At 48.5% G+C, this 27,142-nt stretch overlaps 1 protein-coding gene and 1 long non-coding RNA gene across 14 annotated transcripts in view; one reads left to right on the forward strand and one right to left on the reverse strand.

Annotated features, from left to right (window-relative positions):
* The window catches only part of CBS (cystathionine beta-synthase), a 23,215-nt gene extending 15,168 nt beyond the window's left edge, over positions 1-8,047 (reverse strand). Inside the window, exons 1-3 of one of the 8 annotated variants that reach the window (XM_020891535.2) lie at positions 6,618-6,928; positions 6,092-6,230; positions 3,329-3,551 (exon numbers count right to left, since the gene is read on the reverse strand). In XM_020891535.2, coding sequence (XP_020747194.2) covers positions 3,329-3,551; positions 6,092-6,230; positions 6,618-6,620 — 365 coding nt within the window. In that variant the 5' untranslated portion in view covers positions 6,621-6,928. The other 7 variants (XM_070466833.1, XM_070466830.1, XM_070466831.1 and 4 more) reach the window with 7 other exon arrangements.
* Positions 7,375-26,425, forward strand: LOC110136065 (uncharacterized). Of its 6 annotated transcripts, XR_011487389.1 has the most exons (5): positions 7,375-8,431; positions 9,861-9,948; positions 13,015-13,196; positions 25,187-25,329; positions 26,164-26,425. It is a non-coding gene; the product is annotated as an uncharacterized lncRNA (long non-coding RNA). The 6 variants fall into 6 exon arrangements; XR_011487388.1 differs by having other exon boundaries at positions 7,379-8,431; positions 22,768-26,425; XR_011487390.1 differs by having other exon boundaries at positions 7,380-8,923; positions 25,187-26,425.
* Positions 26,426-27,142: the final 717 nt, after the last annotated feature.

The raw sequence follows: 27,142 nt of genomic DNA on the forward strand, positions 1-27,142 counted from the left end.
GAATTCTCTGGACAGAGGAGCCTGGCAGGCTATAGTCCATGGGGTTGCAGAGAGTCAGACATGACCAAGTGACCAACGCTTTCAGCATGTCCTGGTCTATCTTTTCCAGGGTTCTGTTGTTCATTTTTCTGGCTGCACCACATGGTATGTGGGATCCTAGTTTCCCAACCAGGGATGGAACCTGCGCCCCTATACTGGGAGTGTGGGGTCTCAGACACTGGACCACCAGGGAAGCCCCAGGCTTTTTAGGGTTTTTGATACTCATCTCCTCTCACAGCTCCTGCCTCCTGGAATACCTCCTTTCCTTCTCTTTGATGAAAAAACTGGTGGGGACCCGAGGGCAGGGACCCCTCAGAGGGTCTGGCCACCAGACAGGTACAGCGACTGCAGAGCCCACCCAGGCATCAGTGGGGCGTCTGGCACAGGTGGTGGGAAGCCCGATTCGCAGGCCGAAGAACAAACGCTGGTGACCCCTGTGCTTGGGGCCAGGGTCAGATGACTCCCGGGTGGGCCTCCAGGCTCAGAGTGTGATTCGCTTCTCATGGGTCAACGGTCCCCCTTCAATTTGAGTGACCACCCCCTGCAGCAGTTCTTCCAGCTGAGAAGCTAGTGACAGGTGACAGAGAGTGTGGAACAGCCCAGCAGCTGCTCAGCTGTGTACACACCTTGAACCTGCATCTCCCAAGTGGCCCCCGTGATGCACCCTCCATCTTCACCCTGGAGGAGAGATTCAGGTCCCACACTCTTGCCCTGTCCACGCCAAGGAGGTGCCACCAAATATTCTTCCCAGAATATGCAAAACTGAGCTGAGTTCCAAGAAACACAAAGGCTTCCTATGCCCTGGATCTCTCCTGCACCATCCCCATGGCACCTACAACTGAAGGCACCCCGGCCCCCACGGCCGGAACCCGTTATCCGTGTGAATTCCTCACCCGCCCCCAAGGTGGTGAGCCAGCTCCCCAGGAATGCTGCCATCCGCCCCCAGCCCAGACAGGCGGCAACATGGCCCGGCTGGAACCCTTGCATCTTCCAAGGTGGCAAGGAGCTAAAACAGATGCCCTGGGCCGCCCAGGAGGCAGGCTCAGCCAACAGAGGTGCGGGCATCGGGGTGAGGGGAGAGAGCCTTGGCAGGGACAAAGGGCTCCTGACCCCAGCCTTGGAGGGAGACCAAGTCCTAGGCGCAACCCTGGGGTTGACTCATTAACTAGTTAAAGCCAAGGCAGGAGAAGTAAACACCTGGGGAGGGCAGGAGGGGTAGCTGAGTCATCCACCCCCAGCAGAGGCTGATGGGCTAGAAGGAGCGGGAGGCCTGGCCTGCCTGTAACACATCCCCACCCTACCCCTGCCCGCAGCAGGGGCTGATGGGCAAGCGGAGAACTCAGGGTTCCCGACTCAGCACCAGGCCCTGGGGGCCAGAAAGTCACGGGAGAAGTTGGCCTGAGGTGACCAGGGCAGGAGCCTGGGGGGAGGCTTTTAACACCTCATCTCAGTTGCTTTCCCTTCTTCCTGGAGGAGAGCCCACAGCACCCTGGAACAAACCTGACACCCCTCACCAGGGAGGGGCCTGCTTTCCCCTTCCCCTCTGCAGCTCTTCCCCCGGCCCAGTGCTCCCACTCTGCTCCTCTTTCTAAGTCTACCTGACCTGGGAACCATCCCAGGCACCCACATGGCTAGCATCTCCTGCCCGTCCAGGTACCAGCTCCGAAGTCTCCCCGAGTCGCCCAGCCACGCCACCCGGTGGCCACGCCACCGTCTCATCACCCCTTTGCTCTCCCCACCAGGACCCCCAGGCTGTCTCCTCCAGGGACCCAGGTCTAGAGTCCCACAGTAGGTGAGCCCTAGTGCCTCAGGCCCGAGCCCAGCTCCTCATAACAGTGAACCTGAGCTGTGTCAAGCAGCTTGCGGGGGGAGAGCAACCCCGCCAGGGCACTGGAGGAGCGTCAGGCCACCGCGTGGAGTGCGGGTGTGGTGCCAGGTTACAGGCTGGGTACAGCGGTGTCCAGGCCCGGGTGAGATGCTCACGGAGCCGTGAGCCCTTCGTGGCCCTTCACCTCCTGCCCTGGTTTGCTTTGACAGCGAGGGCTTGTGACGTATGGCCAGCAGCCATCTTGGCCTCCTGAGCTCCCAGCATCGAGACGTGTTTAATGTTGGGAGTTTCTGGGTTTGTACATGTCATTTCTGTCCATTGATCCCACTTCGGAGCACACCCCCTGCACATCCCCAGTTCTGAATCTAAAATCAATAATCATCAGCGTTGGCATAGCAGCGTATAAGGACTAAGAACCAAGCACCTAAAAGGTACATTCTTATGACACTTTTGTTCTACTGTTGGGAGGTTACACCAGGGAAATAAAGATGATCCTAAAATGTAGTGGACTTGATTTGAGTTTCACAATAGGTCAGGGATTTTTGCCTTTTTGTCTTTCCCACTAACTGATCTCCTGCACCTAGAACAGAGCACAGATATAGGAGGTGCCTAATTAAGACGCATGCACTAAAAGAACTCTATTTTCCACTGCAGTTCTTCAAACTGAGATCACTGCAGACAGTGAATGCCTGAGAGCGCTTAAAATCATGGTTTCTTCATCCAACAGTCTCAGTCCAACCACAAAAACCCCATTACAGAAAAATATTTCATTACCTGGAGTTAAGTAGAGAAGGCAGACATGGTCCTAATTACAGGAATGTGCAGTCAGATGGACCTGGATTAGAAACCTCACTCCCTCCTGTCACTCAGAGTGTGTGACTTGGGCTCATCCCTTAATTTATTGAGGATCTGCTCTGGGGCTGAGGGGGGGGGGCACCCACCTAGGTGCTAGCATGTGGGCATACTCAGCCACTCAGCCATGTCCGACTCTTTGCAACCCCATGGACTGCAGCCTGCCAGGCTCCTCTGCTCATTGAATTTCCCAGGCAAGAATACTGGAATGGGTTGCCGTTTCCTCCTCCAAGGGATCTTCCTGACCCAGGGGTCGAACCCGAGTCTCCTGCATTGGCAGGCAGTTTTTGTTTTTTTTCATCACTGAGCCATCAGGGAAGCCCACAGACATCCTTAGCATTGCAAGTGGATTCTTCATCACCCTAGAAGCCCCACCTAGGTGCTGGGCTACAGTGCAAACAAGCCTTGGCCTCTCTGAGCCTTAGGGGACTCAGCTATGAAATACCTCCCAACTCAACTCACCATCCAGCTAGAGTAACAGCAAAGGATGGAGCGGGGTGGGCGCGGGGGGTCATACCCCAGGTCCACATGACCATCTGGCTTCCAGGAAACAGACCCTCCTCCCCAGGGTAACAGATGGACCATCTTATGATCATTAGCAGGACTCACAAGGCAGCGTGGCAATGTGGGGAGTCAGTGACCGGCCTGCCCAGTTGCCAGGAACACCTGCTTGGGGCATCAGGACGGATCCACAGCAGCTCCTTGGCTTCCTTGTCCTCGGGAGGCTCCTTCTCCAGGCTTCCTCTCCCCAAGTGTGCCCCTGAGAGGTGGGGGCACCCTGCAGACCTTCGGAGGGTGTCTGCGGGGGGTGTCTCAGAAGGCATGGTGGGACCTGCCAAAGGGAAGGGGAGGAGAAGCTGTCAGTTCAGCCTGTTTCCAGATTCCTGCAGAAGAGGTTGCTTTACAGCTCTCATCTGGGGACTCCTGCTCACCGGGCCTCCTCTTGAGTGTGGGGTTCCTCTCACTCAAGAAGCTGGACAAGGAGAGGCTTAACTATGCAGGTACCAGCTGCTGTGGAAAACAACTAGGCACTTTCCCAAAAGGCTAAACGTACAGCTACTGTGTGCTGCAGCTATTCCATTCCTACACACCTACCCAAAAACATGGAAACAGATATTTGTCCACCACATTCATAACAGCACTATTCTCAATAGCAAAAACATGCAAACAAACCAAATGTCCCTCAGTGGATGAATGGATAAACAAAATGTGGCTTATCCACACAGTGGAATTGTATTTGGTCACAAGAATGGAATGAAGTTTTAACTCTCAACATATGAACACACACACACAGCAGCTATGTAGAGGTAATGAATGTTATTTATCTTATAGGTTGATTGTGGTGTCTTTTCACAATGTATATGTAAATCAAAACATCAAGTTGTATACCTTAAATATACATACAACTTTTATACATCAAGGATATCTCAACAATGTGTTAAAAAGACTACATTTAATGACGAAAATAATTAGAGGAAGATGAAGATAATAATAAATATATTTTTACCCTAAAAAAAGGAAACATTCTGCTGAGTCCAGTAAATCAGACAAAGAAGAAACATTGCATGACTCCACCTGTATGAGGTGCTCAGAACAGACAGAATCAGAGACAGTGAGAACAGAGCTTTCCAGGAGCTGGGGAAAGGAGTCACTGTTTAATGGGCACAGTTACCATGAAAAAGTATGGGGTACAGATAATAGTGATGGCTGCACAATACTGTGAATGGAAGTATTGTTACCAAATTGTACAGTTATGAATGGTTAAAACAAACAACATATTACATGTATTTTATCAAATTTTTATAATCTCATGGAACCTTAAAACAGATGACCAAAAAAAAAATAAAAGAAAGGAAAGAAAGAAAGGGGAATGGACAGCCATCACCCATCAGGCTGACGACTGAAAACTTACCACGGCTCCAACTCTGTAAGGAGCAGTGAAGACTAAATGGAATGAGGTCTCCAGAAGGGAATCCCAGAACAGAAAAGGGTACTAGGGGAAACTAAGGAACTCTGAGTAAGTATGGACTTTAATTAACAGTAATGTTCATTGATTGCAAAAAAAACCTAAGATGGTAATAAGAGGAGGAACTGTGCCTATGTGTGTGAGGTGGTGGGGGCAGCGGGGAGGGGGGTGTTGGGTTGTGAGAACTCTGTTCTATTCCCAACTTTTTTATAAATCTAAAGTTCCCCTTCCCCAACGTACCTGGAGCCCTGGGGGTTTGGAAGGTCCCTGAGAGGAGCTCAAGGTAGGGATGTGGCTCTAGGTGATCTCTGAATGGAGCCCCACTCCCGCCCTCCTCCTAGAAGCTAGAGGGACCCCAGACCCCAGCCCTGTGCCTCTGCTCCCCAGGAGGCTTAGGAAGGCAGGTATGCTGTGAAGAGGTCGGGTAGTCCAGGCAGAACTGGGCCCCACGCTTGGAAGTAAACATGGAGGGTAACAGACCAGCTGGCTCTCTCCTCCGGAGCAGGTCCTGTGGGTGCCGCTGCCATCAGCAAGGGTAGAGGCAGCCCCAGCTAGTTGTCTGTCTCCCAGGGCAGGGTCAGGTGCAGACCAGCGCCCAGCAAACAGGTCGCCCCAGATGCCCAGGCCGAAGTCTAGGGAGGCGGAGACCCCCACCCTTTGCAATCACATCCATTTCAAACCCCCGAGGCCCTTTCAAAATTTCCCCTGGCTTTCCCAGGCAGAAATCAGTCTTCCAGCTCGTCTGCGCGAAACGTGCCTGAGGCAGTGGTTCCTTCAAACCCTGGGGTCAGCAAATATTTTTTCAGGGGTTTAGGTCCCCTCATGAAACCCTGCAAGTATATCCTACGCCATTCTTGCTCCTTATCAAAAAACCCCTGAGGTAAGCGGGACACTGCCCTGGCTCCACGGGGCGCCCGCCGGGCGGGGGTAGGTGGTTCTTCCATCACGCAGAAGCGCCCCTGTCGTAGACCTCTCTCCCCATCAGAGGCCCACAGGCCGGCAGCCCCAGGCTGTGGCCAGTCCCCCGCAGACGCAGGCAGCCCCGCGCCTCCTAGGTGGCGACCTACCTCGCCTCGAGCAACCTCCGGAAAGGTAAGGAGCTACTGGGAACTCAGACCGGAGCCGACAGTCTCTACAGAACCCACAGGCACTCGGCGCGACGCTCGCTGGGCGACTGGGTCCCGAACCCGCGAACTCGGTCCCGCCCAGCCTGGCTCGGCTCCAGGTGGGCCCAGTTCCACGTAGGCACAGCGCCCAGCGCGCCGACGCACGTGCGTCCAGGGCAGGCGGGCTCACTTAGCGCCGCCCCGCGGGCTCCTGCGGCACCTCAAACCGCAAGACCCTCCTGGGGTCACGACCCCCGACAGCACCCGCACCCCGCCCCCCCGCCCCCCAAACCCCCGCACCGTGCACACGCGCTCCAGTCGGTCCAGGGGTCCAGTCAGGGCCAAGGGCGCGAAAAGTAGTAAATTCCTGTTTCCTAGTGAGACTTTCCAGGCGGGAAATCGAGCCTCTCCGTGGACCTGGAGACCGCGGGTCACCAGCCTATCGGAGGGGCATTTGGGGACACCGTGTGGGATAAACACCCCCAAGTAACCCTTGGGAGGCTACGTTTTGCGCTCCCGCCCCGCCCCCTCCACTTCCCCTCCCTACTGTCGCTCAGCCACCCACCCCGCCTAGGGCTCAAAGTATGGGGTCGAATGGCACCCTCCCCCATTCCCTTGGTTTGTGCCGGGGGCGGGGCCCTGCGTGTCCTGCACTCCCTCGCCACCCTACCCCCGCCCGCGGGCAGCCAGCGCTCGTGCGGCGCGCGCAACCACATCAATATTTTACACACACACACCCCAGTTCATAGAATAGACGGAAAAGAGCAATTTACGAAAAGACCATTTTTCATCCAAAAAGCAGCAAAAAATCAATGATGGAACGCACCATTAGAGCGCACCTTTCAAAAGTTCCCTCCCCAGGTCTCGGCTCCACGCTCCTCGGCTCTCGGCCCCCGCCGTCCCCTGGTCAGCCTCGGGAGCTGGAGCGGAGGCCCTACGCCACGTGGGCGCGGAAACCCCTGCTTCAGGAGCGTCTGGACTCGCGCTAGGAGTGGGTCTGGGACGCCCCAGGCGCGGCCCCGGCTCGGCGGCGAGCAGATGAAGATGATGCAACACTGGCCCGGGGTTGGGCGGCGGGGACCCCCTTCCGAGAACCCAGCCAGATCCTTCCGCCTATGGGTGAGGCGAGTCTCGGTCCTACAGGTGCTCACCTGGACCGAGACCCGGAGAGAGAGGAGGGCTGGGCGCGTCCGGGAGCGGCGAGCGGCGGCCGAGAAAGCTGCGACTCAGAGACGCGACCCCACTGCAGGCTGGCTACCCGCACCCGGCGGCCAGAGTGAGAGGAAGGCGATTGGCCCAGAGCAGGGGGGCGGGGGACGGCACCCGGCCAATCCCGAGTTGCAGATCGAGGCCCCTCCCCTCCCCTCGCCCGTACCCGCCCCGTCGCCACGCCCCCGGCGCACCGCCCCCCTCCCTCCCCCACGGCCTCACCCCCACTGCCCCACCCCGAATTCTGGTTAGACGCCACGAGGGGCAGGTGGCCAGTGTCTTCTCTCCCCTCGCTCCTGGGACCCCCTCCCGCCCCGCCACCCCTTCCCTTCCCGCGCTTCTCTACCCCGAGACCCCAACTTGAGCGAAGGCTCTGTACCCAGTGTCCCGATTCTGTTTTACTTGGATAACTCCTTGCTCTGCGGGAATGTAATATTTTTTGTTGAGTTGCATACAGCCCTGCGATCTGGAGAGAGGAAGGACTTGAGGATGAGCCTCAGCACGTATCACGCGGGCCCCAGGCCGCGACCACCCAAGGTTCTTTCTGGTCTCGGGACCCCAAGGGGCCGAAAGTCAGGGGCCCAGCGTGCGGACAGTAGGCGCTCTGCACCCGGGCTTCGGATCCATCATCGCGGGTTTGTCCTGCCCCTCATGGTCCAAGGGTCCCGCACATACAGCGCTTCGCCGGCCGAGCCCCGCTGTGTACCGAGCCCAGTGACCGCTCCCATCAGGGAGGAACCTGAGCGCTCATGGACATGGCATAAGCCACAAAGCCGTTGTGAACCGGGCTGCTGGCAGGCTGTCCCCAGCCCCGGGAGCCAATGGCTGACCGCCAGGATGGCCCTGGCCGTTGGGAAGGCCACCGCTAACAATAGTGTTCCAAACTGGTTACTCTCAGTTTTTAAAGAGCCTGCGTTTCTCTTGAGGTTCCTGAGCTGAATGGAGAAACACTGACCCTTGAATTTCTCCTGCATGGTAGTGACTAAGTCAGGGGCGGAGCCGCCAGGTTTGGGCAGAGGATGGAGTTACTGCGCCCAGTGCCCAACTGTTTACTGTCCGGCCACGTGCCAGCTTTGCACCCGGGCCTGCGCGGGGAAACAGAGGGAGTGCAGACGGGGCCTCTGCGCCTGCGCAGTTGCTGTTCTAGGGGAGCAGGCTCCACAGACATCTTTTTGTAAGAAACGTCCACTGATGAGACTGATAGGAAGAATGACAAAGTGAGAGAGAGAAATGGAGAGAGACAGGAATGGGAGTCCCAGATCAGGTGGTCAGCAGGCTCTCTGGACAGGTGACCCTTGAGCAGGGAGCTCAAGAACCACACCTTGTTCCGGGGACGGATGTCCCTGGCTCAAGTCGATCAGTGCAAAGGCCAGAAGCAGGGGAGCCAGAGAAGGTCAGTGCCGCCAGAGAAGGAACAGGAGCGCCCAGAGGGTGAGAGGGGTGGCTGGGTCCAGACCTGGGTTCTGACTTCAGCCTCGATGACCTGGGGTACTTGAGAGGGTTTCCAGTGGGGAGATTTTGATTATGCTCAAATTATTTTCTCTTGGCATAATTTCAGATCACCACAAAAGTGGCAAGAATAGTGTGAGAATTCCCAGATTTTCAGATTCCCAGATGTTAAACTTTTACTAACAGAGTTTGAGGTACCTGGAAATGGGGTCTTTGAGGATGTGATCAACTCAAGGTGAGGTCATACTGGACAAAGAAGGGAGTTCTAAATCCAATATGACTGATGTCCTCATAAGAGGGAAATGTGGCCACAGACTCACGGAGGGGAGACAGCCACGTGAAGACAGAGGCCCAGGCTGGAGTCATCTGGGCACAAGACAAGAACATGGGCAACTAGCAGGAGCTGAAAGAGACAGGGGGGACCCTCTGCCAGAGCCCTCAGAGGGAGTGAGTCCTCCAGGATTGTGAGAGGCAGTAAGTTTGTGTTGTTTTAAAATGCAAGCGTTAAAATTTAAAAAGATTTTTGGATATCATTTTATTTGGTCACACTGCACGGCTTGTAGGATCTTAGTTCCGAACCCAGAGATTGAACCTGAGCCCTCAATAGCATTAAGTGCCGAGTCTGAACAACTGGACCATCAGGGAAGTCCTCAACATAATTTTAGACTCTCAGAAAAATGGCAAAATAGTACAAAGAATTTCCAGATGCCCTTCATCCAGATTTTCCAAATGTTAAATTTGTATTACATTTGCTTTACACTTCTCTCTGTATGTATATCTCTCTCTTAGAGTCTTACACATTTTCAAATGGTATTCATTGCCATTTTGTAGACAACATCCTGTATTTCTTGATTTATGAACTTTAGACCATATCTATTGTAACAATAAAAATAAATGCTCTTTCCCACCACAATGAGAAGCCTGCACATTGCAACTAGAGAAAGCCTGCAAGCAGCAATGAAGACCCAGCACAGCTAAAAAAAAAAAAAAAAAAAAAAGCTCTTTCTTATGCTGACAACTTTTTATATTTGCAACAGTTTTATTTTTAAAATTTATTGATTTGGCTGTGCCAGATCTTAGTTGCAGCATGTGGGATCTAATTCCCTGACCAGGGTTGAACCCAGGGCCCCTGCATTGGGAGCCTGGAGTCTTAGCCACTGGACCACCAGGAAATCCCAATAGTATTATTGATACAATTCACATACTCTACAACTCACCTATTTAAAGTGTACAATTCAATGACTTTTAGTATATTCACAGAAAAGCGCAGCCATCACCACAGTCAATTTAAAATGTTCTCATCACCATAGAAACCTTAGTCCCTTAGCTATCACTCCTACACCAAACTTTCCAGACCCTTTCCATACCCTCCAGCCCCTGGCAAACTCTAATCTACTTTCTGTCTCTCTAGATTTGCCTGTTCTGGACATTTCATATAAATGGAATCATATAGCATGTGGTCTCTTGTGACTGGCTTCCTTCACTTACGTTTTTTCAAGGTACATCCATGTTGTTGTATGTATCAGTACTTTTCTTTTCATTGTCCAATAAAATGCTGTTGTATGGCTATCTCATGTTTACTCCTTTGTCAGTTGATGGACATTTATATTGTTTCCACCTTTTGGTTAGTATGATTAATGTTGCTATGAATACTCATGGACACGTTTTCATGTGGACATATGTTTTCATTTCTCTTGGATAGACAGCTAAAAATAGAGTTGCTTGGTCACATGGTAATTCTACGTTTAACCTTTGAGAAACTGCCTGCTTTCCACACAACTGCACCACGTTACTCCCATCAGCAATGTAGGAGGTTTCCAATTTGTTCACACACTCACCAACACCTGTCATCATTCCTTGTTCTGATCACAGCCATCCTAGGGCGTATGAAGAGGTATCTGGTTGTGGTTTTGATTTGCAATCGCCTGATGACAAGTGACGTGAAGCATGTTTCATGTGCTTGTTGGTCATTTGTATATCTTCTTTGGGAAAATGTCTATTCAGATCGTTTGGCCATTTTTAATTGGGTTGCTTGACATTTTGTGGTTGAGTTGTAATAGCTCTTTTTACATTCTGGATACTGGACCCTTTATCAGATATGTAATTTGCAAATATTTTATCCCATTCTGTGAGGAGTCTTTTCATTTTATTGATAGTGTTTTTGGATGCACAAAAGTGTTCAGTTTTAATTTACCTACTTTTTCTTCTTTTGTGCGTTGCATTTTTGTTGTCATATCTAAGAAACCACTGCCTAAATCCAAGGTCATGAAGATCCACTGTGTTGTCTTTGATGAATTTTATGGGTTTAATTATAATGTTCAGATTTTTATCTACTTTGAGTTAATTTTCAAATTATGAATTAATTTATTTATAAATGTGCTGGCTCTTCGTTGCTGTGCAGACTTTTCTCTAGTTGCCACAAGCAGTTGCCACAATCACCATCTGCAGTGATTTTGGAGCCCCCCAAAATAAAGTCTGACATTGTTTCCACTGTTTCCCCATCTATTTCCCATGAAGTGATGGGACCAGATGCCATGATCTTAGTTTTCTGAATGTTGAGCTTTAAGCCAACTTTTTCACTCTCCTCTTTCACTTTCATCAAGAAGCTTTTTAGTTCCTCTTCACTTTCTGCCATAAGGGTGGTGTCATCTGCATATCTGAGTTTATTGATATTTCTCCCTGCAATCTTGATTCCAGCTTGTGCTTCTTCCAGCCCAGCGTTTCTCATGATGTACTCTGCATAGAAGTTAAATAAGCAGGGTGACAATATACAGCCTTGACATACTCCTTTTCCTATTTGGAACCAGTCTGTTGGTCTATGTCCAGTTCTAACTGTTGCTTCCTGACCTGCATATAGGTTTCTCAAGAGGCAGGTCAGGTGGTCTGGTATTCCCATCTCTTTCAGAATTTTCCACAGTTTATTGTGATCCACACAGTCAAAGGCTTTGGCATAGTCAATAAAGCAGAAATAGATGTTTTTCTGGAACTCTCTTGCTTTTTCAATGATCCAGTGGATGTTGGCAATTTGATCTCTGGTTCCTCTGCCTTTTCTAAAACCAGCTTGAACATCTGGAAGTTCGCGGTTCACGAAAGGAAGTCCTACTTTGGGTTAATTTTTTGTTTATGGTATGAGGTGAGGATCCAGCTTCGTTCTTTTGCATGTGTATAAGCAGTTCTCCTGGGGAAGGCAATGGCACCCCACTCCAGTACTCTTGCCTGGAAAATCCCATGGATGGGGGAGCCTGGTGAGCTGCAGTCCATGAGGTCACTAAGAGTCGGACACGACTGAGCGACTTCACTTTCACTTTTCACTTTCATGCATTGGAGAAGGAAATGGCAACCCACTCCAATGTTCTTGCTTGGAGAATCCCAGGAACAGGGGAGCCTGGTGGGCTGCCGTCTATGGGGTCGCATAGAGTCAGACACGACTGAAGCGATTTAGCAGCAGCAGCAGCAGCAGCAACCAGTTGTCCCAGCACCATTTGTCAAAGAGACCATTTTATCCCCATTGACTGGTCTTGATGCTCTTGTCAAAAGCAATTGACCATAGATGTTAGGGTTTACTTATGGACCAGTAGTTCTGTTTTGAAGAACTGACTCACTGGAAAAGACCCTGATGCTGGGAAAGATGGAAGACAGGGAGAGAAGGGGAAGACAGAGGATGAAATGGTCGGATGACATCACCAACTCGATGGACATGAATTTGAGCAAGCTCTGGGAGTTGATGATGGACAGGAAAGCCTGACGTGCTGCAGTCCCATGGGCTTGCAAAGAGTCAGACACGACTGAGCGACTGAACTGAACTGAATTCTATTTCATTGATCTGTACATCTATCCTGGTGAGAATATGGTTCAGAACAGGGAGGCCTGGTGTGCTTCAGTCCATGTGGTTGCAAAGAGTTGTACACAACTTAGTGACTGAACAACAACAGCATGCATCTGTCCTTACGCCGAAACCACACCACTTTTATTACTGCAACTTTGTACTAAATTTTGAAATCTGGAAGTGCAGGTCTTCCAGCTTTGTTCTTTTTTGAGATTGTCTTGGCTATTTGGAGCTTCTTTTGTGTGCTTAGTCTCTCAGTCGTGTCCAACTCTTTTTGATCCCATGGACTGTAGCCCTCCAGGCTCCTCTGTCCATGGGGATTCGCCAGGCAAGAATACTGGAGTGGGTTGCCATGCCCTCCTCCAGGAGATCTTCCCAACCCAGGGATCCAACCCAGATCTCTGGCATTGCAGGTGGATTCTTTACCATCTGAGCCACCAGGAAAGCCCAGGGTTCCTTGCGATTCCATAGAATTTTAGGATCAGCTTTTTCATTCATGTAAAGAGGTTATTAGGATGATGAGAGGGACTGATTGGGACCTGTGGATTGGTTTGGGGGAGTACTGCCATCTTAACAATGTTAAACCTTCTAGATGTGTGAACAAAGGATACCTTTCCACTTATTTAGTTGTTTTTTTTTTCTTTTGGTTTCTTTGCAATTTTTTGGTAATTTTCAGTGTACAAGTCTTACATTTACTTGATTAAGTTTCTTCCTAATTCTTTTATTCTTGTGGATTTAGGGAGTCCACATCAAGTCTTCTGAAACACACTGCCATGGAGAAGAGAAGGAGTGGCAGAGCGTGGGTTTAACTGCTGATATTAATCGCTGCATGTGGGCTTGGGGGCAGATGTCTCCCTCTCCTGTCACGTGTGCCCGTGCAGGAGTTTCCCCAGCCTGCCTCCACTGCTTCCTCTGTCCGAGGTAAGGAGGAGCGATGTATCGGACTGGCCAGTTTGGAAGAATATGTGGGAATGTTTGGCCCAGCCAGGGGAAGAAATTAAGTCTTCTGGTCCATGAACATGGGATGTCTACTTATTTAAGTCTACTTTACTTTTCCCCCACAATGTTTTGTCCATTTCAGAGTGTAAGTTTTATACTTAGTAAGTTCTTTTAAAAAATTTTTTTACTTAAAAAACTTTTTATTGGATTACAGTTGGTCTACAATTTTGTGTTAATTTCAGGGGTACAGCAAAGTGAATCAGTGATACATAGACATATGTCCACTCTTTTAGATTCTTTGCCCACATAGGCCTGTACTCAGTAACTTATTACAGCACCTGTCAAGCCCTCACTTTGTAAAGGAAGCCTATTAGGGTTCCTGGTTATTCCTCTGCTCACCCTTCCCCACACCACCATGTCCTACCTTGAATTACTAATACCGTTACCACTAATAACAACAGCTTAATCCAGCTTAAGCACATACCTGGCACTGTTCTAGGAACTTGGCCTACAGTAACTAATGGAATCTTCATAACTCTCCTAGGAGGGGAGGCCAGTGACTTGCCCAATGTCTGCAACTAATGGGGAGCAGAGCCAGAGTTTCGCCCAGGCTGTCAGACGCCTGCATCTCTGCTTTTCTTCATCGACTTCCTTGCCTGTTTTGCAGTGGCAGTTGGGATATGTGAGGTTGAACCCCATGAAGCAGCTGATGTTTGACCACTTTTTAAAATTAATTTATTGGGATTTCCCTGGTGGTCCAGTGGCTAAGACTCCGTGTTCCCATGGCAGGGGGCCCTGGGTTTAAACTGTGGTCAGGGAACTGGATCCCACATGCTGTAACTAAGAGTTCATAAGCTGCAAGTAGAGATCTGGTGTGCCCCAGTGAAGCCAAATAAGTATATAAATAAATGCTTACCAATAATTAATTTATCTATTTTTGGCTGCGCTGGTCTTCGTTGCTGTACTTGGGTTTTCACTAAATGCAGTGAGCGGGGTTACTCTTCATTGTGGCTTGCCAGCTTCTCATTGCGGTGGCTTCTCTTGTTTCAGAGCATGGGCTCTAGAGCACAGGCTCAGTAGTTGTGGCTCATGGGCTTAGTTGCTCCGAAGCCTTTGGAATCTTTCCCGACCCAGGGATCGAACCTGTGTCCCCTACATTGGCAGGTAGATTCTTAACCACTGGACCACCAGGGAAGTCCACCATTTTTAGCCTAAGAAACACAGCAATTTCGTTTGATTCAACTTCTTTAAGAAAAAAAAAAAAAGAAGGCCTGGGATTTGAGGCAGGTGCTGGAATGTTTGCTCACCAGTACAGGTGGGGATTTTCTGAGCTTAGGGCTCTGCTGTGAAAGGTTTGAACACGCTCCCCAGAGGAAGCAGCAGCTTTGAAAAAGCCAGACTCACCTGGAGGAACCTTCTGAGCAAAGGACTGAAGTCTGCCTTGAGATGGGGGTGCCGTTTTGGGGGTGAGCTCACTCCAAGTCCAAAGGTGTGTTGAGGTAGGAAGGTCCCCCCGAGAGCCAGGCTCTACATCTGCATGAGTCATCCAGCCTCCGGGAACCTGCCACCAGGGCCGGGCGCAGCTCTGACATTCCTGGGCAAGGCCTGCCACGTCGACTGGCAGGGTTGTGTTTCCAGGCCTGTCCTGCGGCTCCTGGGACCAGTGACAGGAGCAGGGAGGGCAGCCACCTGGTGGCCTCAGGACTGTTTGGTTGAGGAGCCTCCAGTATGTAAGAGGCCGTGGGAAGAAGAGACCTTGAACTTCACTGTCTTTGAACTTTAAAGGAGAAGGAGAATTCAGCTTTGGACGTGCCCTGACTTAGGGGTTTGACATGGGAGGAGCGTTACATTTCCCTGTTCCAGCAGTTTCAGACTGCTGAAACTCGTTTGGTCTCCTGCCCAGCTGCTGGGGAGCCTCCCTGGACAGTAGGACTAAGCCGCAGGGGAGAGAGATGGAGGGGGAGTGAGGTTTCAGCCTTGACCTCAGGGCAGCCCTTGAGTTGATTACCACACTGTTCTTACCTGTTCAGACTTTCTTGGGACAGAGTCAGCCATCCAACAGGAAGGTTGGGAATCGGGTACTGGGGACATGGCCTGTGTGTGAGGGCAGGTAGTCTTGAGGGACATTCCCCCTCCAGCCCCCTCTGGACTCCCCTGGCCTCTGTGCAGTGGGCTGGGAGAGAGCACTGGGAATCCTGGGGTGGGGAGTGGCAACCCTTCAGCTCAGCAGCAGCACCCGCCGCCTCTCCCCTCTCCTCCCAAATCCCCTCTTTCTCAGGAAAGGAGAGAGGCGTGTCTGCTCGGAGGATGACCGTAACTTGTCTGTATCTCCTGACTGCAGGACACGGGTCAGTTTAAGAGGGGCAAACCCTGGGGACTGGCTCTCCTGTCTCCCTCCCCTGGCTGGACAGGAGACCCTGGAAATGCACCCGTCTATGTGTGTGTTCACCTCATCTACAGAGGCCCCCTCAGTGTGGCAGGGGAAGGTTGTGGTTATTTCCACATTGAAAGATGCTGGAGCCATGGGCTCTCCATGTAGAAAAACAACCAACCTTACCCCCTACACACAAAGCGATCAGAAAAGAATTCTAGCCCTAAATGTGCAGGGAAGATAATAAGCTTATGGCAAAGCCAGTGTATCAGTGGGGGCTCAGAAGCACGGATGTCTTAAACAGAACCCAGAAAGCATTGTCCTTAGAAGAAATACTGCTGAATAGGCCTAGTTACGTTTGAAGACATGTGTTCATCAAAACATGCCATTGGGAAGGAAAAAGAAGCCCTAGACTGGGATAGATGTTTGCAGCGCACGTCAGCAAAGGACTCAGACTGGGTAAAGATCTCCTAGAAATACACAGGAAAGAGATAAATTACTGGATTTTAAGATGGGCAGAGACTTGGGCAGGGGCTTCACAGAGATATGCAAACGGCTGGTGGTGTGAAAGGTACCAGCCTCATCCATCCTTCGGGGACATGCCGGGTAAAGCCAGGGACCTGCCACTGCAGTTCCAGTGGAAAAGCTGGAAGATAAAGAGGACTGAGACTGTCTTCCAACCTCCCCCCGCACCCATGCCTGGTCCCACAGTCCCACCTGCCCTCCCCACTTGCCTAGACCACAGCAGCAGCGTCCCTTTTGGTCCCCACTGTCCGCTCTCTAGTCTCTTCTCCAGCCTGCAGTGAGACGTCACTTTAAAAATATAAGTCAGAATGCTTTGTCCTCCCCACGACTCAGAGGAGCTCCAGTCCTACCTACCCAAGCTCACAAGGCCCTGTGTGATGTCCCTCTTTCCCGCCTGCTGGGCCTTGAATGCCCTCTGGAGGGCGCTGACCCGGCATCCCAGGACCCCTTGCCCTCCCTCTGGCGCCCCCGCGTCCCCCAGTCCTGAGAAGCCACGTGACTTGCTTTGACCCATGAAATGTGGAAGTTCATCCATTGCCCTGATTAGAGTTGAAGAACCAGCAAGGGCTTCCCCTCCCTCTGCACTGGCGACTGGCAGGGCTCCATCCAGGCAAGGGCTGCCCCGCCAGCTGTCCCGAGGGAAGACGACAGCGGGGGGAGTCACGGCGGCTGGCTCTCAGTGGACACATGGGGTGAGAGGGGAATGGGCCACGTGTTTCCAAGTATGGGCTGGTGCCAGCCTGTCCTGATCCACGCATGTCCAAGCTCATACCTGCTTCGGGGAACTTGCCCCCACTGACCGCTCCTCTGCCTCCTCCTGTTCCTCCAGGTGGTCAGCTGTGCCAGAAACACGTGTGAACTACTCGATTCCTTTCTTACCACATTCTTTTTTAAAAATTAATTAATTAATTTATTTTAATTGGAGGCTAATTACTTTACAATATTGTGTACAATTACTGTACAACATTGTGATGATTTTTGCCATACATTGACATGAATCAGCCATGGGTGTACATGGGTTCCCCATCCTGAAGCCCCCTCCCACCTCCCTCTGCATCCCATCCCTCAGGAGGGTCATCCCAGTGCACCAGCCCTGAGCACCTTGTCTCATGCATCGAACCTGGACTGGCGATCTGTTTCACATATGATAATATACATGTTTCAATGCTATTCACTCAATCCTCAAGATGCAAATTCCAAGTTCACTGAGTCCAAAAACATATTGAATGCCTCAGACAAGCTGAGCCAAAGCGAGACAAGGGGATACAGAATGATTCCATTTATATAGCATTTAAGAACAGGCAAAACTGTAATGTTCGGTGAAGCCTACGTAGATTGTTTCTTAGTTTTGTTTTTGTCATTATTTTAAAATGTTGTTTATTTTTGGCTGCACTGGGGCTTCATTGCTGCTGCGTGGGCTTTCTCCGAGTGTGACAAGGGAGGGCTACTGTCTGGTTGCAGTATGCGGGCTTCTCATTGCTCAATGCTTCTCTTGTTGAGGCTCTTCAGCTCTAGAGTCTGGGCTCAGTAGTTGTGGCACACAGGCTAAGTTGCTCTGCCATGTGTGGGATCTTCCAGGACCAGGGATCAAATCCATGTTCCCTGCATTGGCAGGAGGATTCTTAACCACTGGACCACCAGGAACGTTCCTAGCTATACAGCAAAGCACTGCAGTTATACAGATTGATACGTATATATATGTTGTTGTTCTTTGCCACTCCATGGACTGCAGCACGCCAGGCCTCCTTGGCCCTCACTGTCTCCCGAAGTTTGCCCAAGTTCATGTCCATTGCATCACTAATGCCATCCAGCAATCTCATCCTCTGACGCCCTCTTCTCCTTCTGCCATCAATCTTTCTCAGCCCTGGGGACTTCACCAATGAGTTCACATCAGGTGACCAGATACCAGAGCTGTGGCTTCAGCATCAGTCCTTCCAATGCGTATTCAGGGTTGATTTCCCTTAAGGTTGACTGGTTTGATTTCCTTGCTCTCCAAGGGACTCTAAGGAGTCTTCTCCAGCACCCCAGTTCAAAGGCATCAATTCTTTGGCACTCTGCCTTCTTAATAATCCAGATCTCACAAGTGTACATGACCACTGGAAGACTATCAGTTCAGTTCAGTTCAGTTCAGTTGCTCAGTCATGTCCGAGACTCTTTGTGACCCCATGGACTGCAGAATGCCAGGCTTCCCTATCCATCACCAATCCGGGAGACGGCTCAAACTCATGTCCATTGAGTCACTGATGCCATCCAACCATTTCATCCTCTGTTGACCCCTTCTCCTCCTGCCTTCAATCTTTCTCAGCCTCAGGGTCTTTTCCATTGAGTCAGTTCTTTCCATCAGGTGGCCAAAGAATTGGAGTTTCAGCTTCAGCATCAGTCCTTCCAATGAGTATTCAGGACTGATGACCTTTAGGATAGACTGGTTTGATCTCTTTGCAGGCCAAGGGACTCTCAAGAGACTCTCAAGGGACTCTCCAACACCACAATCAAAAAGCATCAATTCTTTGGTGCTCAGCTTTCTTTATAGTACCAACTCTTACATGCATACGTGACTACTGGAAAAACCATAGCTTTGACTAGATGGACCTTTGTTGGCAAAGTAATCTCTCTGCTTTTAACATGCTGTCTAGGTTTGTCATAGCTTTTCTTCCAAGGAGCAAGCGTCTTTTAATTTCATGGCTGCAGTCACCATCTGTAGTGATTTTCAAGCCCAAGGAAAAAAAGTCTCTCACTGTCTCCATTGTTTCCCCTATTTGCCATGAAGTGATGGGACCAGATGCCATGATCTTCATTGTTTGAATGTTGAGTTTTAAGCCAACTTTTTCACTCTCCTCTTTCACTTTCATCACGAGGCTCTTTATTTCCTCTTTGCTTTCTGCCATAAGGTTGGTATCATCTGCCTATATGAGGTTATTGCTATTTCTCCCGGCAGTCTTGATTCCAGCTTGTGCTTCATCCAGCGCAGCATTTCGCATGATGTACTCTGCATAGAAGTTAAATAAGCAGAGTGACAATATACAGCCTTGACGTACTCCTTTCTCACTTTGGAACCAGTCTGTTTTTCCATTTCCGGTTCTAACTGTTGCTTCTTGACCTGCACACAGATTTCTCAGGAGGCAGGTCAGGTGGTCCGGTATTCCCATCTCTTGAAGACTTTCCCACAGTTTGTTTGTGATCCACACAGTCAAGGACTTTGGCATAGTCAATGAAGCAGAAGTAGATGTTTTTCTGGAATTCTTTTGCTTTTTCTATGATCCAATGGATGCCGGCAATTTGATCTCTGGTTCCTCTGCCTTTTCTAAATCCAGCTTGAACATCTGGAAGTTCTCAGTTCATGCACGGTTGAAGCCTTGCTTGGAGAATTTTGAGCATTACTTTGCTAGCATGTGAGATGAGTGAAATTGTGTGGTAGTTTGAACATTCTTTGGATTGCCTTTCCTGGGATTGAAATGAAAACTGACTTTTTCTAGTACTTTGGCCACTGCTGAGTTTTCCAAATTTGCAGGCATATTGAGTGCAGCACTTTAACAGCATCATCTTTTAGTATTTGAAATAACTCAGCTGAAATTCTGTCACCTCCACTGGTTTTGTTGATAGTGATGCTTCCTAAGGCCCCCTTGACTTCACATTCCAGGATGTCTGGCTGTAGGTGAGTGATCACACCATTGTGGTTATCTGGGTCATGAGGATCTTTTTTGTATAGTTCTGTGTATTCTTGCTTCCCTTTCTTAATATCTTCTGCTTCTGTTAGGTCCATACTGTTTGTGTCCTTTATTGTGCCCATCTTTGCATGAAATATTCTCTTGGTATCTCTAATTTTCTTAAAGAGATTTCTAGTCTTTTCCATTCTATTGTTTTCTTCTATCTGTGCATTGATCACTGAGGAAGGCTTTCTTACCTGTCCTTGCTATTCTTTGGAACTCTGCATTCAGATGGGTATACCTTTTCTTTTCTCCTTTGCCTTTAGCTTCTCTTCTTTTCTCAGCTTTTTGTAAAGCCTCCTCAGACAACCATTTTGCATTTTTGCATTTCTTTTTCTTGGGGATGTTCTTGATCACTGCCTCTTGTACAGTGTCATGAACCTCCATCTATAGATCTTCAGGCACTCTGTCTATCAGATCTAATCCCTTGAATCTATTTGTCACTTCCACTGTATAATCATAAGGGATTTGATTTAGGTCATACCTGAATCATCTAGTGGTTTTCCCTACTTTCTTCAGTTTAAGTCTGAATTTTGCAATAAAGTGTTCATGATCTGAACCACAGTCAGCTCCAGGTCTTGCTTTTGCTGACTGTATAGAGCTTCTTCATCACTGACTGCAAAGAATATAATCAATCTGATTTTGGTATTGACCATCTGGTGATGTCCATGTGTAGAATTGTCTCTTGTGTTGTTGGAAGAGGGTGTTTGCTATGACCAGTGTGTTCTCTTGGCAAAACTCTGTTAGCCTTTGCCCTGCTTCATTTTGTCTTCAAAGGCCAAATTTGCCTTACTCCAGATATCTCTTGACTTCCTGCTTTTGCATTCCAGTACCCTATAATGAAAAGGACATCTTTTTGGGGTGTTTTTTCTAGAAGTTCTTGCAGGTCCTCATAGAACCATTTAACTTCAGCTTCTTTGACATTAGTGGTTGGGGCACAGACTCAGATTTCTGTGATATCGAATGCTTTGCCTTGGAAACGAACAGACATCATTCTGTTGCTAAGATTGCAACCAAGTACTGAATTTCAGACTCTTGTTGACTTTGAGGGCTACTCCATTTCTTCTAAGGGATTCTTGCCCACAGTAGTAGATATAATGGTCATCTGAATTAAATTTGCCCATTCCAGTCCAGTTTAGTTCTCTGATGCCTAAAATATTGATGTTCACTCTTGCCATCTCCTGTTTGACCACTTGATTCATGGACCAGGTTCCTATGGAGTATTGTTCTTTACAGCACTGGACTTTACTTCCATCACCAGTTGCATCTATACCTGGGTGTTTTTTTTTTTTTTTTTTTTTGCTTTGGCTCCATCTCCTCATTCTTTCTGGAGTTATTTCTTCACTCTTCTCTAGTAGCATATTGGGACTACTGACCTGGGGAGTTCATCTTTCAGTGTCCTATGGGAAGACCATAACCTCGACTATATGGACCTTTGCCGTCAGAGTAATGTCTGATGACAGTGTCTTTTCAACACACTGCCTAGGTTTGTCATAGCTTTCCTGCCAAAAGCAATCGTCTTCTGATTTCATGGCTGCAAGCACTGTCCGCAGTGGTTTTACAGCCCAAGAAGAGGAATCTGTCACTACTTCCACCTATATGTGTGTGTATGTATATACTTTTCCAGATTCTTTTCCATCATAGGTTATTACTGGTATTGAATATAGTTCCCTGTGCTGTCGAGTAGGTCCTTGTTGGTTATCTTTTTTTCATGCTTGTTCTTAGCAGCATTTAAAAAATTTTAATATATTTTAATTGGAAGATAATTGCTGTACAATACTGTTTTGGTTTCTGCCATATGGTTATCTATTTTATATGTAGTATTTTATATCTAAACTCCAAACTCTCAATTTATCCCTCCCTCAACCTTTTTCCATTTTGGTAACTGGAAGTTTGTTTTCTATTTGTTTTGTAAATACATTCATTTGTACTATTTTTTTAGACTCCACATGTCTATGTCAAATATATGATGACATATATTTGTGTTTCTCTGTCTGAATTACTTCATATCTATGTAGAGTTTTTAAGATAATAAAGCAAGACCATGACCATATGTTGAGATGCCCATCTCCTCCAGGAGGGAGGAGGAACTCTGTGGCCAGGAGGCTGGGCTGGGCATTGGCCCATGCAGCTTCTTCTTGACTGGGCAGGACCTACTCGGGGGCTCATAACCTCGTAACTGTTTACAAAATATTGTGCTGTAGGCATCACGCAGCTCATGAAAAATACAATGCTTGGCTGGCTAAGGGATACAACACAAATGTGAATGAGAGTCTCCTAAGAAAACTTAGAACAAATTAAATATTTGTTATCATTCATCCTTAATTCCTAGACTAAATCCCACTTAATTTAGCATGTTTAATGTGCTGCTAGATTGTTTGCCACTATTTTATTTAGGACTTTTACATCTCTATTTAGAACTGAGACTTCCCTATAGTTTTCTGTGTGTGTTCCATCTGTGAGGTTTTATCAGTATCATACTCATTTCATGTGAAGAATTTGGAAGTTGTTCATTTTCTGATAGGAAAATAAGCAGCACCAGTTTGGGTCAATGAGCTTGGAAATGCTGGGGGTCCTGGGGGAAGGTGTCCTTCCTCTGTCAGCATGAAGCCTGGAGAAGCTGCAGCCCGCTTGTTATTGGCCTGAAGCAACACAGACCCCTAAGAGTTGGGACGAGCTGGTGGAGAAATACAGCTGGAGCCCAGCTTTTTCATATTGTTGGCCGTGTGGGGACTCACAGGTGCTCCTCAAGGCTACCTTCTCTGCAGAACCCGAATAAGCCCATCTTTGCTGGAGAAATAACCAGCAGCCTGTCTGTTGTGGGTCAGCACAGCCATTACATCATCCTTTATTGTTGGGGCTGGAAGGCCGTATCTGCTGCTACTTGTCCTGGGAGCGAGCACCTTATCAGTTTACTTACGTTTCTGAGCAGTTTCCTCTTATTTCTTAAAAGGTTATGTGGATTACCTGGGATAAGAAGCTTGCTCCAACAAGATGCTCCTCTTCCCAACGTGCTCTGCATCGCCTGTGTCTGGCTTGGCAGGGACAGGAATCCAGCCCCCAGGGCTAGTTCATGCTGCCCTGTCCAAAGCCCTCAGAGTCTAAGTCCCCGTGCACCTGGGCAGAGCTCAGCCTCTTCCCAACTTGCTTGTCTGGACCTACCAGTTCTCGGAGTGCCTGGTCTTCTGAACCACCTCTTCTGGTTGACCATACTTTTCTCCAGGGTAGAGCCTATTTCTACCCTGAAATGCCAGGTGCCAACAACGCATTTATCCCATCCTGTTCACCTTCCACACAAGCAGGAGTGCGCATGCATGCATGCACACACAAACACAGCGAGATACCCTGATGGATGCAGCCGCCACGCCCTGACCCAAGGAGATGAAAGGCAGGGCAGGCAGGGCACCTTTGGGGGTGGAGCCAAGCTTACTGGAGGGCTGTGCTTTGCGGAGAAGGTAACATGGACAAGTCAGGGATGCGGACACTACGTACACAAGGTTTAAGTAAATCAGGCTTCGCCACAACTTCTCTACTTTTGAGTATGTTTAAAAATCTTTATGATAAAAACTTGAAATGTTCTTTCATGAACATTTTCATGAACACATGGGTGGACTTTAATGAGAGCAATCTAAAAAGTCCCATGCAGAAAATCAGAAGTTGATAATCCTATGTTGATCACAATCCTGTTTTCTTTAGGGAAATCTACATGGTCTGTGAAAAACCCCAAGTCTAGGAACTGTTGGACACAAAGCTAACCTCACCAGGGTCAGCCACACTGAGTCCCACGTGACACTGACTGCCAAGACCCTGCTGACTTTGCATCACAAAGGCTTTGGAAACACATTTCTAATACCAGTTTTCTGCGTTTTGCATAGACTTTTTAAAAAAACTCATTTGCTGTTTCACCCCTTTTTGGTAAGAACTCCTAAACTAAGAAAGGAGGAAGTGGGACTGCAGTGACCCCACCAGCAATCCTTTCTCCAGTGTTGTCACGTTCAAAAGAAGTGAGTTTTCTCTAATCAACAGAGCAGTTCAGTTCAGTCGCTCAGTCATGTCTGACCCTCTGTGACCCCATGGACTGCAGCACGCCAGGCTTCCCTGTCCACCATCAACTCCCGGAGCTTGCTCAAACTCACGTCCATCGAGTCGGTGATGCCACCCAACCATCTCATCCTCTGTTGTCCCCTTCTCCTTATGCCTTCAATCTTTCCCAGCATCAGGGTCTTTTCCAGTCAGTTCTTCCCATTAGGTGGCCAAATTGTTCAAGCTTCAGCTTCAGCCATCTGTCCTTCCAACGAATATTTAGGACTGATTTCCTTATCAATTTCATCTCCTTGCAGTTCAAGGGACTCTCAAGAGTCTTCTCCAACACCACCGTTCAAAAGCATCAATTTTTCAGTGCTCAGCTTTCTTTATGATCCAACCCTCACATCCATACATGACTACTGGAAAAACCATTGCTTTGACTAGATGGACCTTTGTCGGCAAAGTAATGTCTCTGCTTTTTAATATGCTGTCTAGGTTGGTCATAGCTTTTTTTCCAAGGAGCGTCTTTTAATTTCATGGCTAGTCACCATCTGCAGTGATTTTCAAGCCCAAGAAAACAAAGTCTCTCACTGTCTACATTGTTTCCCCATCTATTTGCCACGAAGTGATGGGACTGGATGCCATGATCTTAGTTTTCTGAGGGTTGAGTTTTAAGCAAATTTTTTCACTCTCCTTTCATCAGGAGGCTCTTCAGTTCCTCTTCACTTTCTGCCATAAGGGTGGTGTCATCTGCCTATCTGAGGTTATTGCTATTTCTCCTGGCAATCTTGATTCCAGCTTGTGCTTCATCCAGCCCAGCATTTCACATGATGTACTATGCATAGAAGTTAAATAAGCAGTGACAATATACAGCCTTGTACTCCTTTCCTAATCTGGAACCAGTCTGTTGTTCCATGCTCCATTCTAACTGCTGCTTCTTGACCTGCATACAGATTTCCCAGGAGGCAGGTAAGATGATCTAGTATTCCCATCTCTTGAAGAATTTTCCACAATTTGTTGTGATCCACAGTCAAAGGCTTTGGTCGAGTCAATAAAGCAGATGTTTTTCTGGAACTCTCTTGCTCTTTCTATGATCCAACGGATGTTGGCAATTTGATCTCTGGTTCTTCTGCCTTTTCTAAATCCAGCTTGAACATCTGGAAGTTCATGGTTCACATACTATTGGAGCCTAGCTTGGAGAATTTTGAGCATTACTTTACTAGTGTGAGATAAGTGCAACTGTGCGGTAGTTTGAACCTTCTTTGGGATTACCTTTCTTTAGGATTGGAATGAAAACTGACCTTTGTGGCCACTGCTGTTTACACTGCTGTTTTCCAAATTTGCAGGCATATTGAATGCAGCACTTTAACACCTTCATCTTTTAGGATTGAAATAACTCAACTGGAATTCCATCTCCTCCACTAGCTTTTTTCGTAGTGATGCTTCCTAAGGCCCACTTGACTTCACATTCCAGGATGTCTGGCTCTAGGTGAGTGATCATACCACCGTGGTTATCTGGGTCATAAAGATCGTTTTTGTAGTTCTGTGTATTCTTGCCACCTCTTCTTAGTATCTTCTGCTTCTCTTAGGTCCATACCACTTCTGTCTTTTATTGTGCCCATCTTTGCATGAAATGTTTCCTTGGTATCTCTAATTTTCTTGAAGAGATCTCCAGTCATTTCCATTCTGTTTTCCTCTATTTCTTTGCATTGATCACTGAGGAAGGCTTTCTTATCTCTCCTGCTATTCTTTGGAACTCTGCATTTAGATGGGTGTATCTTTCCTTTTCTCCTTTGCCTTTAGCTTCTCTTCTTTTCTCACCTATTTGTAAAGCCTCTTCAGACAACCATTGTGCCTTTTTGCATTTTTTCTTTTTGGGGATGGTCTTGATCACTGCCTTCTATACAATGTCACAAACCTCTGTCCATTCTTCAGGCACTCTATCAGATCTAATGCACTATTAATACATCAGTTATTTCAAATGGCTGTTTTCTTTAAATTTAAATGAAAATCCCCTTGGACCTGGGACCCATCCTCCTTTCGGGCTTCTCTACTGATCGTCTCTTTCGACTGGGTCCTGAACACGCCAAAACCAACAGCATGTGGGGGCAGCTTTGGGCCCAAACTGCCCCTCATGTGACTTTCACTAGGGTGTGGAGGGCGGGCAGCAGGCCTCTTTTTCCTTTACTTAGTGAGCTCTTCTCATTTCAGTGACAATTTTAAGACACTGTGGATGGAATTTTCGCTTACATTTATTTCCTTTCACAAGAAAAGGGGACTCAAAGTTAATACAAGTTAAACTCTACCACATTCCCTCTTTCAGATGGAGTGGCAGTGGCAGTATTTCTACAACTCTGACCAAATTCAGTGAGAAGCTCTGAAGTACTGGTGTTTAGTTTTTTAGAAGAAAAATTAAGATGACTTAAAACTTCCTAGACTACCTAGTCAAAAGTGCCACTAATTTATCCAAAATCCTCTACTATTATGAAAAAAATAAGTCATTTCAAGACAGCAAACTTGGACAAAACTATCAGCCACTAGAATCGCTTTTTTACAATCAAATAAAAATTGATGAAGCAAACTGATTGAAGCAGCGTATTTCCTGGCAGACCTCCCATGAACGGGATCTAAAGGGATCAGATGGGACACCCCGTGAACTCCTGTCACCGAGCGGCATGTGGGTGAGTGCCTGGAGGACTGCCTTGGGCAAGCAGAGGGACGAAGTGTGCTGCCCTGAGATGACCACCCAGAGCAATGTTTTGGTCGGTCTTTGGGTTAAGACTTTCTCTTACAAACTCTGTGCCCCTAGCAGAGGTGCGGCCATGGCGGGAATCTGGAACAAGTCCATGGCTGCAGCGAGTTACACTGCCCTCATCGTCAATGACGAAAGCCTGGGGAGGGGACAGCAGACGTGAAGGCTCTGCAGAGGCGGATAGGACGGCAGGGCTGTGCTCCTGTTACCCGGGCGGTCTTGCTACTGACAGGGTGAAACGGGAATGCGAGGGCCTGGGCATGCCCCGTGTTACATGCCCCCAAGTCTCAGGGGCACAAGGTGGCTCCGGGAGCAACACTAGATGTTCACGATATGAGAGCTGACCCCTGCAGGGGCCACAGACCGCATCTTCTCCGAGGACTGGCTCTGTTCTAAGAGCCGGCACCATTGGCAGCTTCTACCCCAGCCTACTAACAGCTTCAGAAGAGAAGACCATTTGTTAACATGAAGGTAACGGGAAACAAGTCTGACTTTTTCTCCTAAGAACTTCCCCTTAACTGGGAGGTGTTTTATTTCATTCCCTAAGTTT

Source organism: Odocoileus virginianus, chromosome 4, assembly GCF_023699985.2.
Source record: "Odocoileus virginianus isolate 20LAN1187 ecotype Illinois chromosome 4, Ovbor_1.2, whole genome shotgun sequence".
NCBI classification, from domain to species: Eukaryota; Metazoa; Chordata; class Mammalia; order Artiodactyla; family Cervidae; genus Odocoileus; species Odocoileus virginianus.